Source organism: Microcebus murinus, chromosome 3 (assembly GCF_040939455.1).
Source record: "Microcebus murinus isolate Inina chromosome 3, M.murinus_Inina_mat1.0, whole genome shotgun sequence".
Taxonomy (NCBI): domain Eukaryota; kingdom Metazoa; phylum Chordata; class Mammalia; order Primates; family Cheirogaleidae; genus Microcebus; species Microcebus murinus.
Genome location: NC_134106.1, coordinates 113,191,097 through 113,212,983, shown reverse-complemented (window position 1 = coordinate 113,212,983; position 21,887 = coordinate 113,191,097). Strand labels below are relative to the sequence as shown.

At 38.4% G+C, this 21,887-nt stretch overlaps 1 protein-coding gene across 7 annotated transcripts; it reads right to left on the bottom strand.

Annotated features, from left to right (window-relative positions):
• Positions 1-6,423: 6,423 nt before the first annotated feature.
• On the bottom strand, positions 6,424-21,846 carry LIAS (lipoic acid synthetase). Of its 7 annotated transcripts, none has more exons than XM_012753895.3 (11): positions 21,637-21,837; positions 20,390-20,562; positions 19,364-19,457; positions 18,387-18,467; positions 17,033-17,189; positions 16,889-16,946; positions 15,245-15,373; positions 12,468-12,613; positions 11,008-11,078; positions 8,996-9,085; positions 6,424-6,695 (listed from the first exon to the last, which is right to left on the bottom strand). In XM_012753895.3, exons 1-11 carry the CDS (start codon positions 21,691-21,693, stop codon positions 6,681-6,683), a joined length of 1,071 nt encoding a protein of 356 aa, XP_012609349.1. In that variant the 5' UTR covers positions 21,694-21,837; the 3' UTR covers positions 6,424-6,680. The 7 variants fall into 7 exon arrangements, with proteins under 7 accessions (XP_012609349.1, XP_012609348.1, XP_012609347.1 ...); XM_012753894.3 differs by having other exon boundaries at positions 8,974-9,085; positions 21,649-21,837; XM_012753893.3 differs by having other exon boundaries at positions 8,974-9,085; positions 21,637-21,836.
• Between the last annotated feature and the right edge of the window lie 41 nt (positions 21,847-21,887).

The following is a 21,887-nucleotide window of genomic DNA, read 5'->3' as shown; positions in this document are numbered from 1 at the left end:
CTCTGTGGGTGTAATTTTTATCATGGTGCAAGTAATTATTGAGTCATAACAGTCTAACATTAGGTGGGGAAAAAATGATTCTTCACTTTTTAGAGAAAAGAGTATTAGATCATTCTTCCAAATGATGCACGAAAGGGAAGGAATTTTAGCAAAAAACCCTTTGCATAGGCAAACTGTAGCCCATGGGCCAAATCTATCCAACCATGCTTGAGGTAAGAATGGTTTATACATTATTGTATGATTATATTTTAAATGGTTATGTAAGTCCCTACATAATATTCTCAATTTTACTTCTTGGCCTACAAAGACTAAAATATTTGCAATCTAACCCTTTAAGAAAAAGTTAGGCTGGGCGCAGTGGCTCACGCCTGTAATCCTAGCACTCTGGGAGGCCGAGGCAGGCAGATTGCTTGAGGTCAGGAGTTGGAAATTAGCCTAAGCAAGAGCGAGACCCCGTCTCTACTATAAATAGAAATAAATTAATTGGCCAACTAATATATATAGAAAAAATTAGCCAGGCATGGTGGCACATGCCTGTAGTCCCAGCTACTCAGGAGGCTGAGGCAGGAGGATCACTTGAGCCCAGGAGTTTGAGGTTGCTGTGAGCTAGGCTGACGCCATGGCACTCACTCTAGCCTGGGCAACAAAGCTAGACTGTCTCAAAAAAAGAAAAAGTTAAAAGACAAGAAAAACAGAGTGTCAACATAAAATTAGCCGTTACTCATAAGACTTTGAAGCAAGGATGAGGTTATTAATTAGAATTTGCTTTACATTACTGCTTGGAATATTCTTGTATTCTGCTTAATAATTTTATATTCTAGTAAAAGGATTATAAAGCCAAAGATGTCTTGCTAAAGTGGATAGAATTAGACACTTATTTTAAATTGCAGGATGCTTCACTGCCTAGAATTGATAAGTAATTATGTATAAAATATAGTTACTGATTAAAAGATAGAATTGGTAAGTGGAGGAAAATGGGCAAAAGAGGGCGCATAGAGGTGTGTAAACTTGCTGTTTGTAATGGGGACTGCCACTCTGGAAACAAAAATTTTTCCTTGGGGCCACGGTGCTTTTTTACAAAACTAGAATAAAAACTTTGAAAACAAAACGATCCTTTGTAATTTAATGAAAAATTTATTTTTTTTCTGTGCATAAGTTATATGCAACTTGAAAAATAGTTCTTGGAGCTCCCAAGGTGAAGAAATGTCTGAGTTACACATACCTAAAGAGGCTCCAGGCTCAAAACTAGTGTGAGTTAAATACAACTAACATGGCAGTTAATGTGTTAATACTGAACACTTCAGGTAGGCACTACACAAAGCATTCTCTTTAAGTGCATTCTGTTTTTTTATTTCAGAGTATTACAGGGGTACAAATGTTTTGGCTACATAAGTTGCTTCGTACAGTTTGAGTTAAAGTTGTAAGTGTGCCCATCACCCAGATAGTGTGCATGGCACCTGTTAGGAGTGAATTTACCCATCCCCTCCCACCTGCTTGAATTCCGTTCAATTTTACTACCATATGTGTACATGAGTGTTGATCAATTAGTTCCAATTTAATAGTGAGCACATGTTTGTTTTTCCATTCTTGTGATATTTCACTTAGAAGGATGGTCTCCAGATCTATCCAGGATGTTACAAAGGTATTAGTTCACCATTGTTTTTTATGGCTGAGTAATACTCCCTGGTATACATACATCACATTTTATTAATCCACTCATGTATTGATGAGCACTTGGGCTGTTTCCACATCTTTGCAATTGTGAATTGTGCTGCTATAAACATTTGAGTCCAAGTGTCTTATTAATAAAATGTTTCAAGTGATCCTCCCACCTCAGCCTTCTGAGTAGTTAGGACTACCACACATCATTACACCTGGCTAATTTTTTTATGTTTTATAGAGATGGGGTCTCACTATGTTGCTCATGTTGGTCCAAAACTCCTGGGTCTCCAGTGATCCTCCTGCCTTGGCCTCCCTAAATGCTGGGACTACAGGCCTGAGCCATTGTGCCCAGTCCACTTTCATTTTTTAAAAAAATGCTGTTTGTGCTACAGAAGGTTACACACACTGAAATGTCATACACCAAATTTTAATACATTGGAAACCACTGATGCATTAACTTGTGCTGTCAGATTTTTATACAGACTTCCTGCCATGTCTGTGCATTTAAACGTTCTTTTTTTTTCCTTTTGAGACAGAGTCTCACTCTTGCCTGGGCTAGAGTGCCATGGTGTCAGCCTAGCTCACAGCAACCTCAAACTTCTGGGCTCAAGCAATCCTCCTGCCTCAGCCTCCCGAGTAGCTGGGACTACAGGCATATGCCATCATGCCCATCAAATTTTTTCTATGTATTTTTAGTTGGCCAATTGATTTCTTTCTATTTTTAGTAGAGATGGGTCTCACTCTTGCTCAGGCTGGTCTCGAACTCCTAACCTTGAGCATTCCTCCCACCTCGCCCTTCCCAGAATACTAGGATTACAGGCATGAGCCACTGTGCCTGGCCCTCTTAAATGTACTTCTTATGTATGTGTGTGTGTGTATATATATATATATATATATATTTTTTTTTTTTTTTTTTTTTTTTTTTTTGAGATAGAGTCTCACTTTTGTTGCCCAGGCTAGAGTGAGTGCCGTGGCGTCAGCCTAGCTCACAGCAACCTCAAACTCCTGGGCTCAAGCAATCCTCCTGCCTCAGCCTCCCGAGTAGCTGGGACTACAGGCATGCACCACCATGCCCGGCTAATTTTTTTTTGTATATATACTTTTAGTTGGCCAATTAATTTCTTTCTATTTTTAGTAGAGATGGGGTCTTGCTCAGGCTGGTTTCGAACTCCCGACCTTGAGCAATCTGCCCGCCTCGGCCTCCCAGAGTGCTAGGATTACAGGCGTGAGCCACCGCACCCGGCCTATATTTTTTTTTTAAACAAGAATCTCTCACTCTGTTGCCCAGGCTAGAGTGCCGTGGCATCAGCCTAGCTCACAGCAACCTCAAACTCCTGGACTCAAGAGATCTTTCTGCCTCAGCTTCTTGAGTAGGTGGGACTGCAAGTATGTGCCACCACGCCCAGCTAATTTTTCCTATTTTTGGTAGAGACAGGGTCTTGCTCTTGCTCAGGCTGGTTTTTTTTTTTTTTTTCGCGATGCTTTGTTTTAATTATTTTTTTTTTTTTTTGAGACAGAGTCTCGCTTTGTGGCCCAGCCTAGAGTGAGTGCCGTGGCGTCAGCCTAGCTCATAGCAACCTCAAACTCCTGGGCTCAAGCGATCCTCCTGCCTCAGCCTCCCGAGTAGCTGGGACTACAGGCATGCGCCACCATGCCCGGTTTTTTTTTTTTTTTTTTTTTTTTTGAGACAGAGTCTCGCTTGTTGACCAGGCTAGAGTGAGTGCCGTGGCATCAGGCTAGCTCACAGCAACCTCAAACTCCTGGGCTCAAGCAATCCTTCTGCCTCAGCCTCCCGAGTAGCTGGGACTACAGGCATGCGCCACCATGCCCGGCTAATTTTTTTATATATATATATTAGTTGGCCAATTAATTTCTTTCTATTTATAGTAGAGACGGGGTCTTGCTCTTGCTCAGGGTGGTTTCGAACTCCTGACCTTGAGCAATCCGCCCGCCTCAGCCTCCCAGAGTGCTAGGATTACAGGCGTGAGCCACCGCGCCCGGCTGGTTAATTTTTTATATATATATCAGTTGGCCAATTAATTTCTTTCTATTTATAGTAGAGACGGGGTCTCGCTCTTGATCAGGCTGGTTTTGAACTCCTGACCTTGAGCAATCTGCCCGCCTCGGCCTCCCAAGAGCTAGGATTACAGGCGTGAGCCACAGCGCCTGGCCTCTCAGGCTGGTTTTGACCTACTGAGCTCAAACGATCCGCCTGCCTCGGCCTCCCAGAGTGCTAGGATTACAGGCGTGAGCCACCGTGCCTGGCCTAAATGTACTTATAAATGCATCATTGTAGAAAGGTCAAAAGCTTTGCCCTTACCTTTAAAAATTCAAGTCTGTCCATTCTTATGTAAGGGAGTACACCTTGTGTAAGGGTGGACATATACTGTATGTATAGAATGTATACAGTATATATATACATATAGTATGTATACAGTATATGTCCACTACACGCTAATGTCCAGCAAGACCCAGGCATTTCCTCACACACATCCCAGTCATGGTATAATGGTCAGTTACGTAATAATGAGCAAATGAATAACAAATGAATACATTATTTGTGATTCCACTCTGAAATAAACATTTCTGGCCACTTTTAATTTCTGGATTTAATTTAACTTGAAAAGTATCCTGAGATTGTAAGATAAAGTATTTTAAAATTTTTTTGGGCTGGGCACAGTGGCTCACTTCTATAATCCCAGCACTTTGGGAGGCTGAGATGGGAGGATTGCTTGAGGAGTTTGAGAGCAGCCTGGGTGACATAGTGAGAGCCTGTCTCTTAAAAAAAAAAAGCCAGGTCTAGTAGTACACACCTGTAGTCCCAGCTACTCAGGAAGCTAAGGCAGGAGGATCCTTTAAGCCCAGGAGTTTGAGGTTGCAGTGAGTTGTGATGACACCACTGCACTACAGCCTGGGAAAGAGAGTTGAAACCCTGTCTCAAAAAAACAATAAAAGCCAAAATTTTTTTTATTATTTACTATTATTTAGCTGTATCACTCAGGATCTTTCAATACTGTGGCACCAAAACAAAGGAATTAAGCACACTATTAAGGCTGACGGAAGACTGTAACTGTCACTCCCAATTTCACATGTATATATTGAAACAGCTTCATTTCATCATTCACTATTTTTATATACAGAATAAATAAAAGTTACAAATCTGAAACTTTAATATGCTTTTGTGCTAATGAAGTACCATTTAATTATTTTATATTGGGGTTCTATAAAAGTTTCATTTGACCAAATGATTCTCCTGCTAAAAATGTCTCATCACCATTGGGCTTCATGTTCAAAAGGTCCAACTATTAGGAAACATCTAGATTGTGTTACAAAATCTGTTTGAAAAGTAATCCATTTTTTCCTGTGAAATGAGTTTTTAAGGTGGGTGGTAGTTTGAGATGTTCAAATTTAAAGTTTAACTGGGCAGGGTGGCTCATGCTTGTAATCCCAGAACTTTGGGAGGCTGAGGTGGGAGGATTACTTGAGGTCAAGATTGCAGTGAGCTATGATCAGCACCACAGCATTCCAGCCTGGATGACAGAGCAAGAGACCCTGTCTCTTAAAAAAAAAAACAAAAAAAAAAAAACAGAATTGGCTATCCATGTTATACATTTTACAGTATGGCCATCTAAAATCCTTTGTGAGATGCAGAAAAAATAAGTATAAAGACAGGATTCAAGGCCAGGTATGGTAATCCTAGCCTGTAATCCTAGCACTCTGAGAGGCCAAGGCGGGAGGATCGCTTGAGCCCAGGAGTAAGAGGATTCAGAGTCAAAGATGAATTTGAATGTTTGATTTTAGAAAGAAATTTTTTCAGGTCACTGTTATATAATACAACCATCTTAAAAGAGTAATGTGAGAAATAAAACAAGATAGTGCATATGGATTTAGCAAGCTACTATACAAATGAGGTTAATATTTCTTAGGTTATATTTTCATGCCTTGGGCAAAATCATGGTCTTGGTTTTTTTTTTTGTTTTTTTTTTGATACAGTGTCTCTCACTTTGTCACCCAGGCTGGAGAGCAATGGTTCAATTATAGCTCACTGCAACCTCAAACTTCTGGGCTCAAGGGATCCTCCCACTCTACCTCCTCAGTAGTTAGGACTATAGGTATGCACCACCAACCATGCCTGGCTAATTTTTTAATATTTTTGTAGAGAGAGTCTCGCTATGTTGCCCAGGCTGGCCTCGAACTCCTAGTCTTAAGCAATCCTCCTGCCTTAGCCACCCAAAGTGCTAGGATTACAGGCATGAGCCTCTGTGCTTGGCAGCAGTCTGTTTCAGAGAGGCATTAAATGTAATCAGTGTAAAACTGTTTTGTAGGGCCTGAAGTAGTAACACCAACATTCAAATCCTTAAGTCTTTCTAAATTATTTCCACAATATTATGCTATTATACATATCCTAATCATAAGTAAACCGATCATAGTGTCAACCCACGTTGACTATTTCATCACAGTAACACAAATGAAATTTTGTTTTTTCATTTTTCATAAATGAAACATGAGCAGTTAACAGTGGCTTGAAAAATCTTCTGGAAGTTTTTAATGTATTTTTTTTTTTTGAGTCAGAGTCTCACTCTGTTGCCCTGGCTAGAGTGCCGTGGCATCAGCCTAGCTCACAGCAACCTCCAACTCCTGGGCTCAAGCAATCCTCCTGCCTCAGCCTCCCAAGTAGCTGGGACTACAAGGCTTGCGCCACCACGCCCGGCCTATGTATTTTTAAATTATAATATTAACAGCAAATTCTCACAAAGATGCTTTATGATTACACCATAGCAGCAACTGTTTATTGGGACAAAGGTATGCTAAAAGCTAAGGGAATTACTATACATAAATACATACAGATTACTGACATTTGTCTTAAAGCAAAAAGTGTTGCGGTACATCCACTGAAATCTGGACATTATGGCACCGCCTCTGATGCCAGCTGGAATCCAATGTTAAAATTTCTGTGATCTTGAAGGTCTTGTCTAAATTTTAGAGGGCTTTTGTTTTTCTCTTAGCCACTAGATTTTTCAGGAAAAATTCACCTATTTAGGAAAAATGAAAACATGTTAATATTGATATAATGCAAATAATAAGACTATTATCTCAAAATTATATTTCAGTATTTCCTCTTTAAAGAAGACTTCTGTATTTATTGGCATTTCTCCTCAAATCTCAATGGCAATATTTTATTTTTTATATCCTAATTATTCCCAATATCTTTGGTCCTTTTCCAGAAGAATAATGATTAGTCATTGTTTTTTTTTTTTAATTTTTTATCACTAGCCACCACTACTATTACTCTTTCTAGTAACCCAATATTGCCTTTTTTTTTTACTGTAACTTTTTTATTTATATATGCTTAGGTTGCATATATTGCCTTTGCCCCACTAGTAACCCAATATTGTAGAGGGTGACCCCGTTAAATCCGTGAGTCTGTTGCTGCACTTATTCCACTTTATGTGCACTGTCTGTTCCTCATTACTGCCAAAGTATTGCTGTTGGCAAAATTCATTTCAGAGAGCAATTTTGCTACATTATTAGCCTGGATCTGATGTTTATCAAACAGACTTCGTTTCAGTTGAGTAGACTCATCTGATGGAATCTCTTTAGCTTATTCCCCTCTAGAGAAGCAAGGGCTCTTCATTTGTAATGGGCTTTTCCCCCACCCTGAGTTGTTACTACGCAATAAGTTAGCTGCTTCGAGGGGCACATTCACTTTTCAGGCCATGAGAGTTCCATTTAGTCTATCACTCTTACAGCAAGGCTCGGTGCTCAGCACTGGAGGCCTGATTTTCTGGGGTGTCTGATTAACTTTCCTCTGTCATCTTACATATATGAGTAGAACTGTGATGACCATTATCGTACACAATCACCAAGAATCTCAAAGCTCATAACCCAGCCAAGTAATCTGTGCTGCTCTATTCCTCATCTAAATCTGGTAGGCATAAAACCAACATTACCAGATGCTAATCCTCATTTCAGTCTAATGCCCATGTACCAGAATTTGATCTTTTACTGGTAATTTAAAAAGCATTAAAAAGTTCACAATTCACTTCCTTATAAATGTTAGAAATTTTCCTTAAGAAAACCCAAAAACTCCTTTCAAAAGATATTGTACCTACTATAGAAGCTGACATTGGTTCTATCCTTTATATATATTTAGGTTGCCAGCAGTACTGCTTAAGTCCCCACAACCTATGGGTCAGTGTTGAATAAAATTCTTGGGTTTTAAGACTAGTATAAGCTGTTAGTTCATTAAAATGTCTTAAATTTCTTTATAGGAACACACTGAATATTACTAATACTTGAACATTAATTTTTCAAATAGAATTTATTTAATAATTTGTGTAATAATTTAAAGATATCTATGATTTAGACCCCAATATACAAAGAATCACTTGAAAAAAAATAGTTATAACATATTTTAGACATATCCAAAAATACCTAGCTTGATTGATTTTTTTTTGAGATTGGGTCTCCCTATGTTACCCAGGCTGTACTAAAATTCCTGGGCTCAAGTGATCCTCCTGCCTCAGCCTCTTGAGTAGCTGGGACTATATGTGCATGCCACCATGCTCAGCCTAGCTGTTTGATAGGGAAAACATCATAAACATTTTTTAGATTAAATTCAGTGTTAAAATATGTTCTCATGGATCTTCTGATGGTCATTATCACATGACTTTTTGTCCCTCGGAAAATGCTTTTGTTTTCATAAATCAGCTCAAGCTACTGATCAAAATAAAAGCTAAAATTCCAAAGGTGAAAAATTACACTGTAGTTAGTAAAACCACTAAAAATTTCTATATGGAAAAATAATTTTATGGATTTTCTGTTGCCTCTGGGGGAAAAATACAAAGAAATTAACAATGTAAGCAGCAATGCTATTAAATACTTTTCAGTGCTTAAATTGATCTGAAATTGGAAGTCTGGAGATGCAGCTGGCATCAATTTCAAATAAGTGTGTATTTTTCAGAAAACCTCTATTTTTGCTTAGCATGTGTTGTCGCTTTGGAATAATCTGTAGAAATCCACACATAGACTAATCAACCAATTGTTTCTGTTTTCATCATAGTAGCTGAGTTGTAAAGGAGGATTTTGTTAAAGAAATAAACTAGGTTTAAGAGAAACTTCTCCTTGATACGACCCTTATTGAGTAAAGCTTCTAAGGATGTTCCAGAACTCTGCTGCTCCAACCCCAACCCCCTGAAAAACAACCATAGCTATTAGAAGTTGTCCTATGGCTTTGGTGATCTGGGGTAGAACTTAATGTAGAAAATTAATGGCCTAAATAAAACTATTCCCCGTAGTAATCTAACTTACCCGCTTTATATGAAGAACGTACCAAAGGGCCACTTGCAGTATAATGGAATCCAAGTTCATTTCCTACTTTCTCCCAGTATTTGAACTTTTCAGGAGTAATATACTCTTCAACCTAGATTTAAATAATTACTTCTGATCAGATTCTAGAATTCTCCTAAATAATTCTGATTCTACAGAAAGTATATACCCATGTATTTAGAATGGTTTTCACTTCATAATTTATCCAGGCTCCCTCCCACCCCCCTAGGCTTTCCTCCTCTCACTCCTCATTTATGTGTCTACTGGTTACTTGTTGGCCATGCTATCAGAATGTAATTACAGGGAATCAGAGAGGTGGGGAAACATAAATTGTATACATTACCTATTACAAAGGACCGAGAAAGAAGTACCTATAGAGATTATTTATCTATATTTTTCCTTCAGTAACAGGTATAATCAAGAATTAGTCATGTCCATTAGATCCCTGAGGACAAGAATGTCTTACTCATATCTTCTGCTTAGCACTGGGACTGGCACATAGTCACTATTTAACACAAGTTTCTTGAATGAGTGGATAAACATTCATTATAAAAAATAGACTGGCTTTCATTCTTTACCTGTGGCTCTCACCTAACTAAAACAGGTCACATGATCACCAAGGATAAATAAGGGCAATTTCCCAACTTTTTATTCTTTTTCTATAGGTTCATTTCAGTTCTACAATTTGGGGTGCAGCAAATATGTGCCAATGTAGTGGCTGTATGTAGATAATAAAATGGAAACTGGGACTTGTAAGTATACAGTTGACCCTTGAACAGCACAGGTTTGAACTGTGAGTGTCCACTTGTGCGTGGATTTTCTGCTGCCTCTGCCACCCCTTAGACAGCAAGACCACCCTCTCCTTTCCCTTCTGCCCCTCAGCCTACTCAACATGAAGACAATGAGGATGAAAAACTTTATGATCCACTTCCACTTAATGAATAGTAAATATGTTGTCTGTTCCTTATGATTTTCTTAATAACATTTTTTCTCTTTACAGTATACATATAATACATATAACATACAAAATATGAGTCAATCAATTATTTATGTTATTGGTAAGGCGTCTGGAGTCTATAGTAGGTTATTAGTAGTTAACTTTTGGAGAAGTCAAAAGTTATACACGAGTATTTCTTTTTTCTTGAGATAGGGTCTCACTCTGTCACCTGGGCTAGAGCTAGAGTGCAGTGGCGTCAGCCTAGCTCAGAGCAACCTCAAACTCCTGTGCTCAAGCAATTCTTCTGCTTTAGCCTCCCCAAAAATAGCTGGGACTACAGGTACGTGCCATCATGCTCGGCTAATTTTTCTATTTTTTGTAGAGATGGGTCTCGTTTTCTCAAATGATCCTTCCACCTCAGCTTCCCAGAGTGCTAGGATTACAGGTGTGACCACTGTGCCTGGCCATACATGGGATTTTGACTGTGCAGGTTGGTCCCCCTAACCCTCGCGTTGTTCAAGGGTCAACTGTACACGGGACATTATACTAAAAAGCCAGGGGTTTCTTAATGTTACCGTGTTTCCCTGAAAGTAAGACAGGGTCTTATATTTTTCCTCAAGAAGACACCCCAGGGCTTATTTTCAGGGGATGTGTTATTTTTTAAGTATGGTACAACCATCTACATTTATTCAAATATAGTTAAATCGTCTTCTTCTGGAACATCATCGTAACTCTCCAAAGCCCGAATTCCATCCTGAATTTCTTGCAACTCTATTTCTTTTAGAATCATTGGCCCCAATCTCTCATGTCGAGCAATAGAGCTCTCATGGGGCAGATGAGAAGGGCTGCTCGACGTCTTACCGCTCCACCACGAAATGCATGGGCTGTGCAGACTCTGCGTAGCCATGCCCACCACTAGGCCTTATTTTCGGGGTAGGGCTTATATTGCACAAATGCTTAGAAATCCTGCTAGGGCTTATTTTATGGATAGGTCTTATTTTGGGGGAAACATGGTACCTATGAGCATGAAGATTTAATTCAAATTACTGAGAAACGTTTGGCAATTCAAGTCATTGTACCTTAAGGTGGCGCTTTGTTGGCTGCATATATTGTCCTAAAGTCAAACAGTCCACGTCTGCCTCACGAAGTGCTATAAGAAAAAAAGCACAAATTATATTAGCAGATGTTTTTATAATGTTAAAATTGTAGATCTAAGCATCGTTTTCCTGAGGAATATTTTGGAATAGTGTGAACTTTATACTAGTCTATAATCCTCAAATTGGGGAATAAGACAATACCTATTCATTCAAAAATACTTATGTGCCAGGGACTATGGTAAGGATTGAAAACAGGAATGATCAAGATAGTCATGTGGGCCTGATGGATATAAGGATAAATACCTCTAATACTACAGAATCAATGTTAAGAGTGGAGAGTATTTTAGAGCAGGAGTCTGTTAGGCAGAAAAGGTGAAGGTAACAGTATCTGTAAAGGCCTGAAAACTCCTATATTATAGACCAAACATGCTGTATTAGGCTTTTGCTTAATGTATAATATGCTCTGGGGGATGGGATTTGACCTATGACATCAAAATCTTTCTAGTAACAAATTGAATGCAATGTGGTAAATAGCAGCTTTTAATTAATATTTGAACTTACTACTCTTTGAATCACAAAATAACTGCAAATAGTTCAAGGACCCTCGGGCAAAATAAAACCTTTTAAATTTCAAAGTTTAAAAAGCTGGGCACAGTGGCTCATGCCTGTAACCCTAACACTTTGGGAGACCAAGGTGGGAGGACTGCTAGAGGCTAGGAATTCAGGACCAGCCTAAGCAACACAGGGAGACCCTGTCTCAAAAAAAAAAAAGAAAGAAGGGAAGGAAGGGAAGAAAGAAAGAAAGGGAAGAAAGAAAGAGAAGAAAAGGGAGGGAGGGAGGGAAAAATTAGCTGAGTGTCATGGTATACGCCTATAGTCCCAGCTACTCAGAAGGCTGAGACAGGAGGATTGAGTTTGAGGTTGCAGTGAGCTATATGACACCACTGCACTCCACTCCGGGCAACAGAGACCCTGTCTCCAAAAATTAAATAAAATGCCCAAGAATCACAACACAAATGGACTTATGGGACTAAGGTTCAGCAAAGTCCGAAGCACACCATGTTCTGTGACAATGCTACAGGTAAGCTCTTCCTGGATTACTCTTATTCATCTATGAATTGTCAGTGCCTGGTACCTTGCTGGCTCTCAAAAACTATCCAACTGCAGAATGAGAGAGGTGGATGAAATCATGTTTTCACTGAATGAAAGGGTAGGGAATAAAGTGGGATACAAATTTCATATCCTGAGCTTTCATGAAGGTCTAAGAAAACACGCCTCCTTTCCTTTTTATGCTTCTATTTGCAACCATATACTTTGTTCTTACTGGCACTTGCAGTGAGACTATGGAGGAAGCATAGATTTAATAGGGCCTTCAAAGTGGGTGAGATTCTTGCTATTATTCTAAATAAAGGGGAAATATTTTTCATTTTCAGTATCTTTACCTTTCATTGTTGCATATACTTGCTCATCATTCTCACCTAGACCCAACATTATAGATGTTTTAGAAATAACATCAGGCTGAACCTCCTTGGCATGTTTCAGTACACGTAGAGACTGGTCAAAATTGGCCCGGGGATCACGAACTTTCCTGGAAAATAGCAAGGCTGTCGTTAGCAAGAACAAACACGAGTTCAACTAAGTACATAGTTATTCAAGCAACCTGAAAGACCAGAAAAGTCTATTCTGCACATCATATTACATCCTATGGTTTGATGGTAGCGTTTGTACACAAATGCCTATTATTATAGGAAGGAAAATAAGACCTCACTGGGCTCCCTAGCTCTGCTTACTGTTAAGCCCTCTTCAGCATGGAGCAGAGACAAGTAGAATGGAAGAAATCACTTCATTTTATGCATTGAGAAACCAGAATTCTGAAGCTAAAAATTAATGAAGACAATCTCAGTACCGAATAAAGAAAAAACTAACCTGAACCCACATTTCAGAGGGCTGAAACTGTTATGTTCATTCCTTTCCTAAAGATTAAGCTGACCTCTGCTGGTGAGTATACAACACTGCCATCTCTTACATAAAGAAATGCATGATTCTGGAATTTTCACCGGAAAGAATAATGTTTCTTAAGTGAAACCAGGGAAATTGGCACCCACTAGTGGTGGTATCATGACAGGGTTGGAAAGGATGTGTGCTAGAGTTCAACAATGCCCAAAGCACCATGGCTTAAATGATGACAAAGCCAACGGATGAGAAAGTTGCTGATGTTAAACCAGCATTCATTTGAATTCTAATGTAGCTTTATTTTCTGTAATTGACTTTTTTTTTTACCAGAGACTAGTTCACAGGGAAGAGAAGAAACAAATTTACGAATTTAAAAATAACCATAAAACTGACAATGTAGAAAGTAATTACTTTTAAAAAAATTTCTCTGCTGAAATTAAGTTATGCTCCCTAATGTTTATAATTTAGTGGAAATGCTGGTCATTGTTTACTGTAACTTCTTTCAGGTTCTATGACACAGAATAATGTGTAGAAGCTAATAAAATCACTGACAAATACTTTAGTAAAACTAAAGGAAACATTAAGCTTGCTTAAAGTTTAAATCTTAACTACTAAAATTATAGGAAGAGTATCGTATCTACTTCTTAAAAAAGATTTATACTATATCTGAATGATGCCAGTTTTCCTCGGTACTGTTTATTACATATATTAGTGCCAAATGTATTTTTTTTTTTGAGACAGAGTCTTGCATTGTTGCCCAGGCTAGAGTGAGTGCCGTGGCGTCAGCCTAGCTCACAGCAACCTCACACTCCTGCGCTCAAGCAATCCTTCTGCCTCAGCCTCCCAAGTAGCTGGGACTACAGGTGTGCGCCACCATGCCCGGCTAATTTTTTCTCTATATATTAGTTGGCCAATTAATTTCTTTCTGTTTATAGTAGAGACAGGGACTCACTCTTGCTCAGGCTGGTTTCGAACTCCTGACCTTGAACAATCCACAAGCCTAGGCCTCCCAGAGTGCTAGGATTACAGGTGTGAGTTACCGCGCCCGGCCTAGCTAAATGTATTTTTTAAAGCCTTTTTTTTAGAATTATAGCCAAAGCAATTGCTCCAGTGTAATTTTCTTTCCCTTTGAAAAAATAATACTCATTGGGATTTGCAGTATACCATTTTAAGACAAAAGAGGCTGGGCGAGGTGGCTCATGCCTGCAATCCTAGCACTTTGGGAGGTCAAGGTAGGAGGATGGCTTGAGGTCATGAATTCAAAACCGGCCAGAGCAATACAGCAAGACCCCATCTCTACAAAAGATAGAAAAATCAGTAGGGCATGGTGGTGTGTGCCTGTAGTCCCACCCTCTCAGGAGGCTGAGACAGGAGGATTACTTGGGGCTAGGAGTTTGAGGTTGCAGTGAACTATGATCTGGCTGCTGCCCTCATGCCCGAGCAACAAAGTGAGACTCTGTCTCAAAAAACAACAACAACAACAACAACAAAAACAAAAAAGGGAAAAAAAGATGTTCATTGTGTATATGAACCAAAACACATATATTAAGTATCAGTAATATGAGTTTCTAACATCTTAGTGCTTACGTTATATTACACTTGATCTTACTTAGCCAAAAGGCCAAGAGGTAATAATGCTTATGTTGTGAACACTATGTACACATTACAGTGTTAACTAACACAAATACAGTACTTATAATATAAGCACTAAGGCAGCAGTCCCTAACCTTTTTGGCACTAGGAACTGATTTCATGGAAGACAATTTTTCCACTGACGGGTCAGGGGAGTTCAAGTGGTGGATGCAAGCCACGGGGAGCAGCTATAAATACAGATGAAGCTTCAAAGCTTTCCTTGCTCTCGCTGCTGCTCATCTCCTGCTGTGCAGCCCATGGTTCCAAAGTTTCATGGAAGAAAATTTTTCCACGTTTGAGGGGGATGGGAGGGCGGCATTGGAGCTCAGAGTCCAGGTCCCTAACAGGCCACAGACTGGCACTGGTCCATGGCCTGGAGGTTGGGGATCACAGCACAAAGGTGTTAGTAACTTATATTACTGGGTGTGGAAGTACTGTGATATTTTACGTTGTTTTTGTTGGCTATATTTTCTGATTTTTCTGTAGTAGATACACATTCGGTTTGTTAAAAAAGAAAGAAAGAGAGTTTACTTTGTAAAAAGTCAATTGCAAAGTTTGCCCCAGGAAAAAGTGAGAATATATAGCACATTCTGACCTTTCTAACTTCCCAACACCACTCTCTACATGTAATCACCTCTGTAGTTCTGGAACTGTTTCTACATTATGTGCATACACATCTAATCCTGACAGAGCAACCTTTTCTATTGCTTTAAGGTCTCCTCCAAAATCAGGGGTGAGACATTCCACAAGGATTTTTTGATTCCTAGGGGGAAAAAAGAGAGTATCAAACTGAGAGAAAGAACTGACATAACTGTTACTCAAAATAGAAATTATCAGTACTCATTCAGTATCAGTTTTAACACAGTAATCTTTAGAACTTTGCCAAGAAAAGCTTGAACATACAAAAGTTCATTTATGAACTTTTATATGAAAAAAATTAAAAACCCAGAACACCAAATAGTATGTATACAGTGGTTAAAAAACATCTGTAGGCAAATAACAATCAGAATAAAATTTTAGATTATATATAGATTTTTAAACCTCATTTGAATAGGTTTTAGAAAAACAGAAGACATTAAAATATGAAATAAATACAATTTTCTAAAATAACTCTTTGGAAAGTAAATTGGCACATTTCTTATGTGAATGCAAATATTAATTGAGTGCTTTAACTTTGCTTTCTTTTAAAATTCATCAATAGTGCACTCCTCCTTTCCAGTAAGCAAATAGTTCACAAGTGCTATGGTTTTAAAAACTATTTTCTGGACTGCTAAATCATGAGCTTTGTTTAAATGAAGTATAAGCTAAACATTAATCTTTCTATTTATATTATGGCTGTATCTATTCAGTCAAGCACTCTAATGTGAACTAGGTCACAGAGTCGTTCCCTTTGACACCAGCAGAAATGCCTGGGACAGCTGGCAAGTTTTTTTCACAAACCCAATGGCAAAGGTCTGGACCTGTTCCTTATTCTCTCAGGGGTAGAAAAGACCACATATACATCTTCTCAGGAATATAAGATATTCAGAAAACACATCCTATATAACTCACTTTATTTTAAATGCAAGTTGAGACCCATTGCGGCTTATGAAATAAATTTCATGGGCTGCAGATAAGATTTTTAAAAAATGAACTACAATAAATAGAAAATACTGAGGAATCATTGAAAAAACATTTACTAAGTATGCTAGGTGTTAAGACTAGCACTGACTTGTAGAAAATGAATATACCTCCTTTTTTATGCTTTTTAAAATTCATGGGATGAAAATATTAATAAAAATGTGGATTATGGGTAAAATTCTCAGGACATATGAATATGGATAAAGTCTATATATATTTTAACAACACTGGAACTTTTTTCATACTATCTACTTCCAGATGAAGATATATTCAAAACCAGTGCTAAGAAGACCACAGTTTTTTTACTTCTTTAAGAAAAGTACTCATTTTCATCAGCAGTGAAATAAAAAAGAAAAATATGTTAGTTTAGACTAACACTCAAATATGAAGGACAGATTTTATGGTTCTATGGGCTTAAACGACCATGGATAAGTTCATGCCACTGAACCCCTAAAATGTTCTGCAAATATGTATCTGTGCATACAAATATGCTTTCTCTGGAGAGATGATCACATAATTTCCAGCAGACTGTCAGAAAAGTATGAACCCCCCACAAAGGTTAATAACCACTGCTTCAATGCAAAGATCTTATATTAACTGAATTCATATGGGTCCCAAAAAGGTCCTTAAATTACACAAACACATGCAAAACAAGTACCTTTCCTTTAAGTATGATACAGTCTTTGCAATGTGTTCAGCTCCCCCATCAGGCAAATCTAGAAAGAAAAGAATCCACTGTTCAAGATGATGACACAAGTTAGTGTGAGCCAATCTCTGGTAGAGGCCATGATGACACACTAACCATCTCGATCCACAGATGTTAGGACAACATAATCCAGACCCCACTCTGCAATTGCTTTTGCAGTATTGTAGGGCTCACTGGCATCCAGTGGAGGTGGATTTCTTGCAGTCTTAACAGAACAAAATCTGCAACCTCTTGTACATGTATCACCCATCAGCTAGAACAGAGATATTACAATTTAAGTCAAACAAATGACTCTCAAAAACATAATATAATGTTGAGAGAATAAAGTTTCAAAGAATGTTTACAGGTTGGTTCTATTTATGAGAAATTTGAAATATTCAAAACTAAATAATATATAGTTAAGGAACACAAACATGTGGTAAAACTAGAAAGAAAAGGAAATGATAAACACAGCATTAAGAATGATGTTATGGGGCTGAGCGCAGTGGCTCACACCTGTAATCCTAGCACTCTGGGAGGCCGAGGCAGGCTGATTGGTCGAGGTCAGGAGTTAGAAACCAGCCTGAGCAAAAGCAAGACTCTGTCTCTACTATAAATAGAAAGAAATTAATTGGCCAACTAATATATATAGAAAAAATTAGCCGGGCATGGTGGTGCATGCCTGTAGTCCCAGCTACTTGGGAGACTGAGGCGGCAGGATTGCTTGAGCCCAGGGAATTGAGGTTGCTGTGAGCTAGGCTGACACCATGGCACTCACTCTAGCCTGGGCAACAAAGTGAGACTCTGTCTCAAAAAAAAAAAAAGAATGATGTTAAGGGAAGAGAATAGAGGATAGGATCAGAAAGAAACACAATTTAGATTTTAAAATATAATTTATACAGTTTAGGGGGCACATGGGGGGTTCAAAGATAATGCTGATCTTCTACTCTGGAGATGTGTATCAGGGAGTCTGTTGTATTGTTATTCTCTGTAATTTATATATAGTTTATAAAGATTCTTTTGTGTCTATTCAATAATCAATATTACTTTAAAAGAGAAAATATTCAAAAAAACTAAAAAAAAGAAAAAAGAGAAAAATACGCAATTAACAGATCAACATGCAGGTCTCTGTGGGACTTAAAACAGAAAGCACATCTTGTTAAATAGATGGGAAAAAAACCCAAAAAGTTATATAATCGTGAATAGCATTTCCAAAAATTAGTAGAAGAGCTATCTTAAGGCAGCACATGATTAACTAGCAGATAGATTGAAGAACCAATAATGGATTTATTCAGAGAAGAGTGAGATCACACCAGGTTGGATTATCCTGTCAGGTTTTTCTTCCTATTTTTCAGAAACCCATACATAATGAAATATCTGACCAGAGATTCATAATGCCTATTTTTAGGAGACACAAAATATGCCCTTTCAGTTTCTAGACTAAAGCTTTGGATGTTGAGGCTAGTCTTACCATGATTGTGGCTGTGGCAGTGGCATATTCTCCACCTCCCCAACACTCTCCAATATTGGGACATCGAGCTTCCTCACATACCTGTAAGTAAAGGGAAACGGAACACAATCAGGTTGAAAATAACCACCAATTGAAGTGGTGATTGTGATTAGACATTTTAAACTGCCCATTGTTTACAACATATTTTCAAAGAAACTCACTATTAAAAAATGCTAAACTGTATATCAGGATCTCATTTTTAAAAACTTTGTGAATGTATATATTTTATGTGTGCAAGTCTATTCAAATTCACACTATGAAAGACTGAACAGTTAAAGTGATGTGGTTAATATCTGGCATTGCGCGTAATGTGACATAGTTTCACATTTAATTTTACACTCTTTCCAACAAACATGTACTTAATTTATAAAACAAAACCTTGTTTCCCAAGTTACAGGGAAAAAATCATTTTGTTTTCTTTGCAGAAAAAGTTATTTTAAATGTATTTCCATTACTGGTAGTAATGTTTCGCTTTACATCTTTTTCTTTTTTTTTTGAGATGGCGAGGATCTTCAGGGTCTCGCTCTATTGCCGGGTGCTCAGGGATAGAGTGCAATGGTGTGAACCTAGCTTACTACAACCTCAAACTCCTGGGTTCAAGTGATCCTTCTGCCTCAGCCTCCCAAGTAGCTGGGACTACAGGAATGCATTACCACACACCTGACTAATATTTCTAGTATTTTTTTTTTTTTGTAGAGACAGGGTCTTGGTATGTTGCCTAGGCTGGTCTCAAACTCCTGGCCTCAGGAGATACTCCTGCCTTGGTCTCCCAACGTGCTAGAGACTTAGAGGCTTGAGCTACCGTGCCCTGCCTCACTTAACATCTTTATTCACTTTTCTTACTATTATTTATATGCTACAATAATTTTAAAGTTGCACATATATAGAAACATTATGGCTTTTGGTTAAGAGGCATCATTAATACTTTGACAACTTACTGTATGAAGATTTAAATTTCGCAAAGTATTTTTCAGTTTATTGTAATTTCTTCCCATGGGAATCTCTGTCTTTAGCCATGGAGGTAGCCTTAACCTAAGGAAAGCCAAACGTAAGTATTAACAAATATACTGCCAAATAATTATACAACTTGAAGTTACTTTGCTCTATTACAATTCCTAGTTAAGAATTTTTTCCATAATTCTGGACTAACGCTTACAAATTTCTGCCACAAAGGTAAAAACAGAGAATGAAATTTAGGCTTCCTCAAACCACTTTAGAAAACATCAATAATGGAGTTTAACATGTCTACCTTTTGCAAAGGCACCGAGTTACATCATTCTAATAATGATGTAACATGATGATGTTCGTCATAATGATAAACATTTCATTCCCCATGAATAATACTGCCAATTTATTTCCAGTAAGGAGAGATTCTAGCTGTGGGCTATCTGCACTACAGTCTAGATTTTATGGTGGTTATTCAAGGAGAAAAAAATCAAAATTTGGAGTGGAGACTATGTATCCCCAGTTCTCCTATGCACCTGTGATTTAGAAGTTGTTGGATAAAGTATCTCCCAATTTGCCCTCTGCATAAAATCCCCTCACCATTCTTTTAAATTAACGCAAAGTATCCATGGGTCATATGTAAATTGACTAGGAGAAGCAATAAGTTAAATCATCAACACTCAATAACAATTAAAAATTCATCAATATCTAATAGATTAATAGCAAGGTAATCTGAAGAAATTAGATGCTATATAGAAAATGGGGAGATGATAGTGTAAGGTGGTCAGGTCTTAGGAAGGTTGAAGAAAAACTGTCAAAGGGCACAGAGAAAAGAAAAAGATTCCAACAACTTCACTTACTTACCTGTTCTATCTAGGTCTGTTATCACTTCTTCCTAATTACTTTTAGCTAAATTTAACAAATCTGAAATTAAAAATATATTTGAGGGTTTGGTTATATTTGAAAATAATGCACAATGAAGGAATGGGACATTAAAATTATCTCAATTTTTCAATTACCTTTCTCCTTTCTGGCGTTTTAAGTTTCCTTTGTACTTATCCCAAGTGTTCTTGTCTGCAAGATCACCAGACACAAAATCTTGAAGGTCTGGTCCATTCCGTAAAAATTCCTTTTTTTCATCTGGCAAGGAACTTAATGGTCTGACTGGGCTATACAAATATCTTCCAAATACCTAAAGAAAGAAAGAGTTCATTGTGGCAGGGGTCTGGAATAAATTAGTTTTAACCTGTTATAATACCTAAAAGGGAGGTTTAAAGCCAAAGAACTGACTAAGTAATTATGTTAAATAATTTAGGAGCTCTAGTTGCCCAGGAGATTAAGGTATAAGATTAAAGAGCCCTAAAGAAGAAGGAACCAAACCTAAAGAACAGGAGTTAACTGTTTACCACCAGATCTAGAATAGATTTGGAAATCTTTGGAACTATCCAACATATGTCACACTTTCATATACTACATCTCACTAAAATTTTTTAGCAAGTTTGGACTGCAATAACTGGAGAAGGTGGCCCAGCTTTAAAATATCTATTTCTGACTTGAGTCAAGGACGTTTAAAAGGAAATCTGCAATACATCTCTCTAGCTTTGGGATTTGGATAAACATAAGTGTTAGAACATACAAGTAATGCTTAGTTGGTATCAGACAACTGGAAGGAGGGAAACCAAATCTAATGTTTTGATATTCTAGGTTACATTGTTTCTGCGTTTGAACTTGGCAGTCACTCGAAACCACAGTATTTGGCTTGCAGATCAGAGCACAAACGGGCACGAGATAGACAAAACACTACAAAATTCACGAGTCAGTACATGCAATGCAAAGGAACCTACAACAGTTCAAAAAGAGTGCCTGTTAGGGTGCTGCATGATTGCTACTGCTCTTGTTCATGTCTACAGCTAAAGCCTGGACAGGTTTGTGTTCTTAGTGGCCAGAGAGGTGTCTAATACACAGTAAGAGCCGGATAGACACTAGTTATTTGGGGGTGCTAACTGCAGTGCTCCAATAAATATAGTGTACAAACCACTCTGGGGGGGGGGGGGGAGCCATCTGCGCCATCCCAGAGAGACATTCAAACAAACCAATGCCAGAGACTCTACCTCATAAGGGCGTCAGGAGAATTAAATGAGATACTACATGAAAAACGTTTACAACTGCGCTTGGCTAGAAACAAATGTTCATTTAGCGTTGGTTTTCGTTATTGGGCGCTAGAAAGGGATAGGAGCCCTCCAACCCTCGCCGGAACCCTGCTTACCCCGCCGCTCACCCAAGGCCCCAGGGTGCGGGCGGCGTCCCTGCAGCGTAGAGACATCTCTTCAGGCCTAGCAGGGTCGAAAGGATGAGGGAACACTAAGTCCCGGGAAAGGACAGATCAAAAAGCCGTCGCTCAGCTTATGACAAATCACGAGAGCCACCACAGTTCCGGTGGAACTCGAGCTGCTCCGCGAATGGCTGGGTTAGCCTTCGTGAAGTCGCGCACTCATGACGCAATACGCAGGCCCCCCT

Excerpts from the sequence above, each read along its gene's own strand:
- LIAS (XM_012753893.3), bottom strand. The coding sequence starts at position 21,693 with ATGTCTCTACGCTGCAGGGACGCCGCCCGCACCCTGGGGCCTTGGGTG. Across the intron at positions 17,190-18,386 it reads CTGCCACAGCCACAATCATG|CTGATGGGTGATACATGTAC; the intron begins GTAAGACTAGCC and ends TCTCTGTTCTAG. Across the intron at positions 12,614-15,244 it reads ACAGTTCCAGAACTACAGAG|GAAAGTTCGTGATCCCCGGG; the intron begins GTGATTACATGT and ends GCTATTTTCCAG.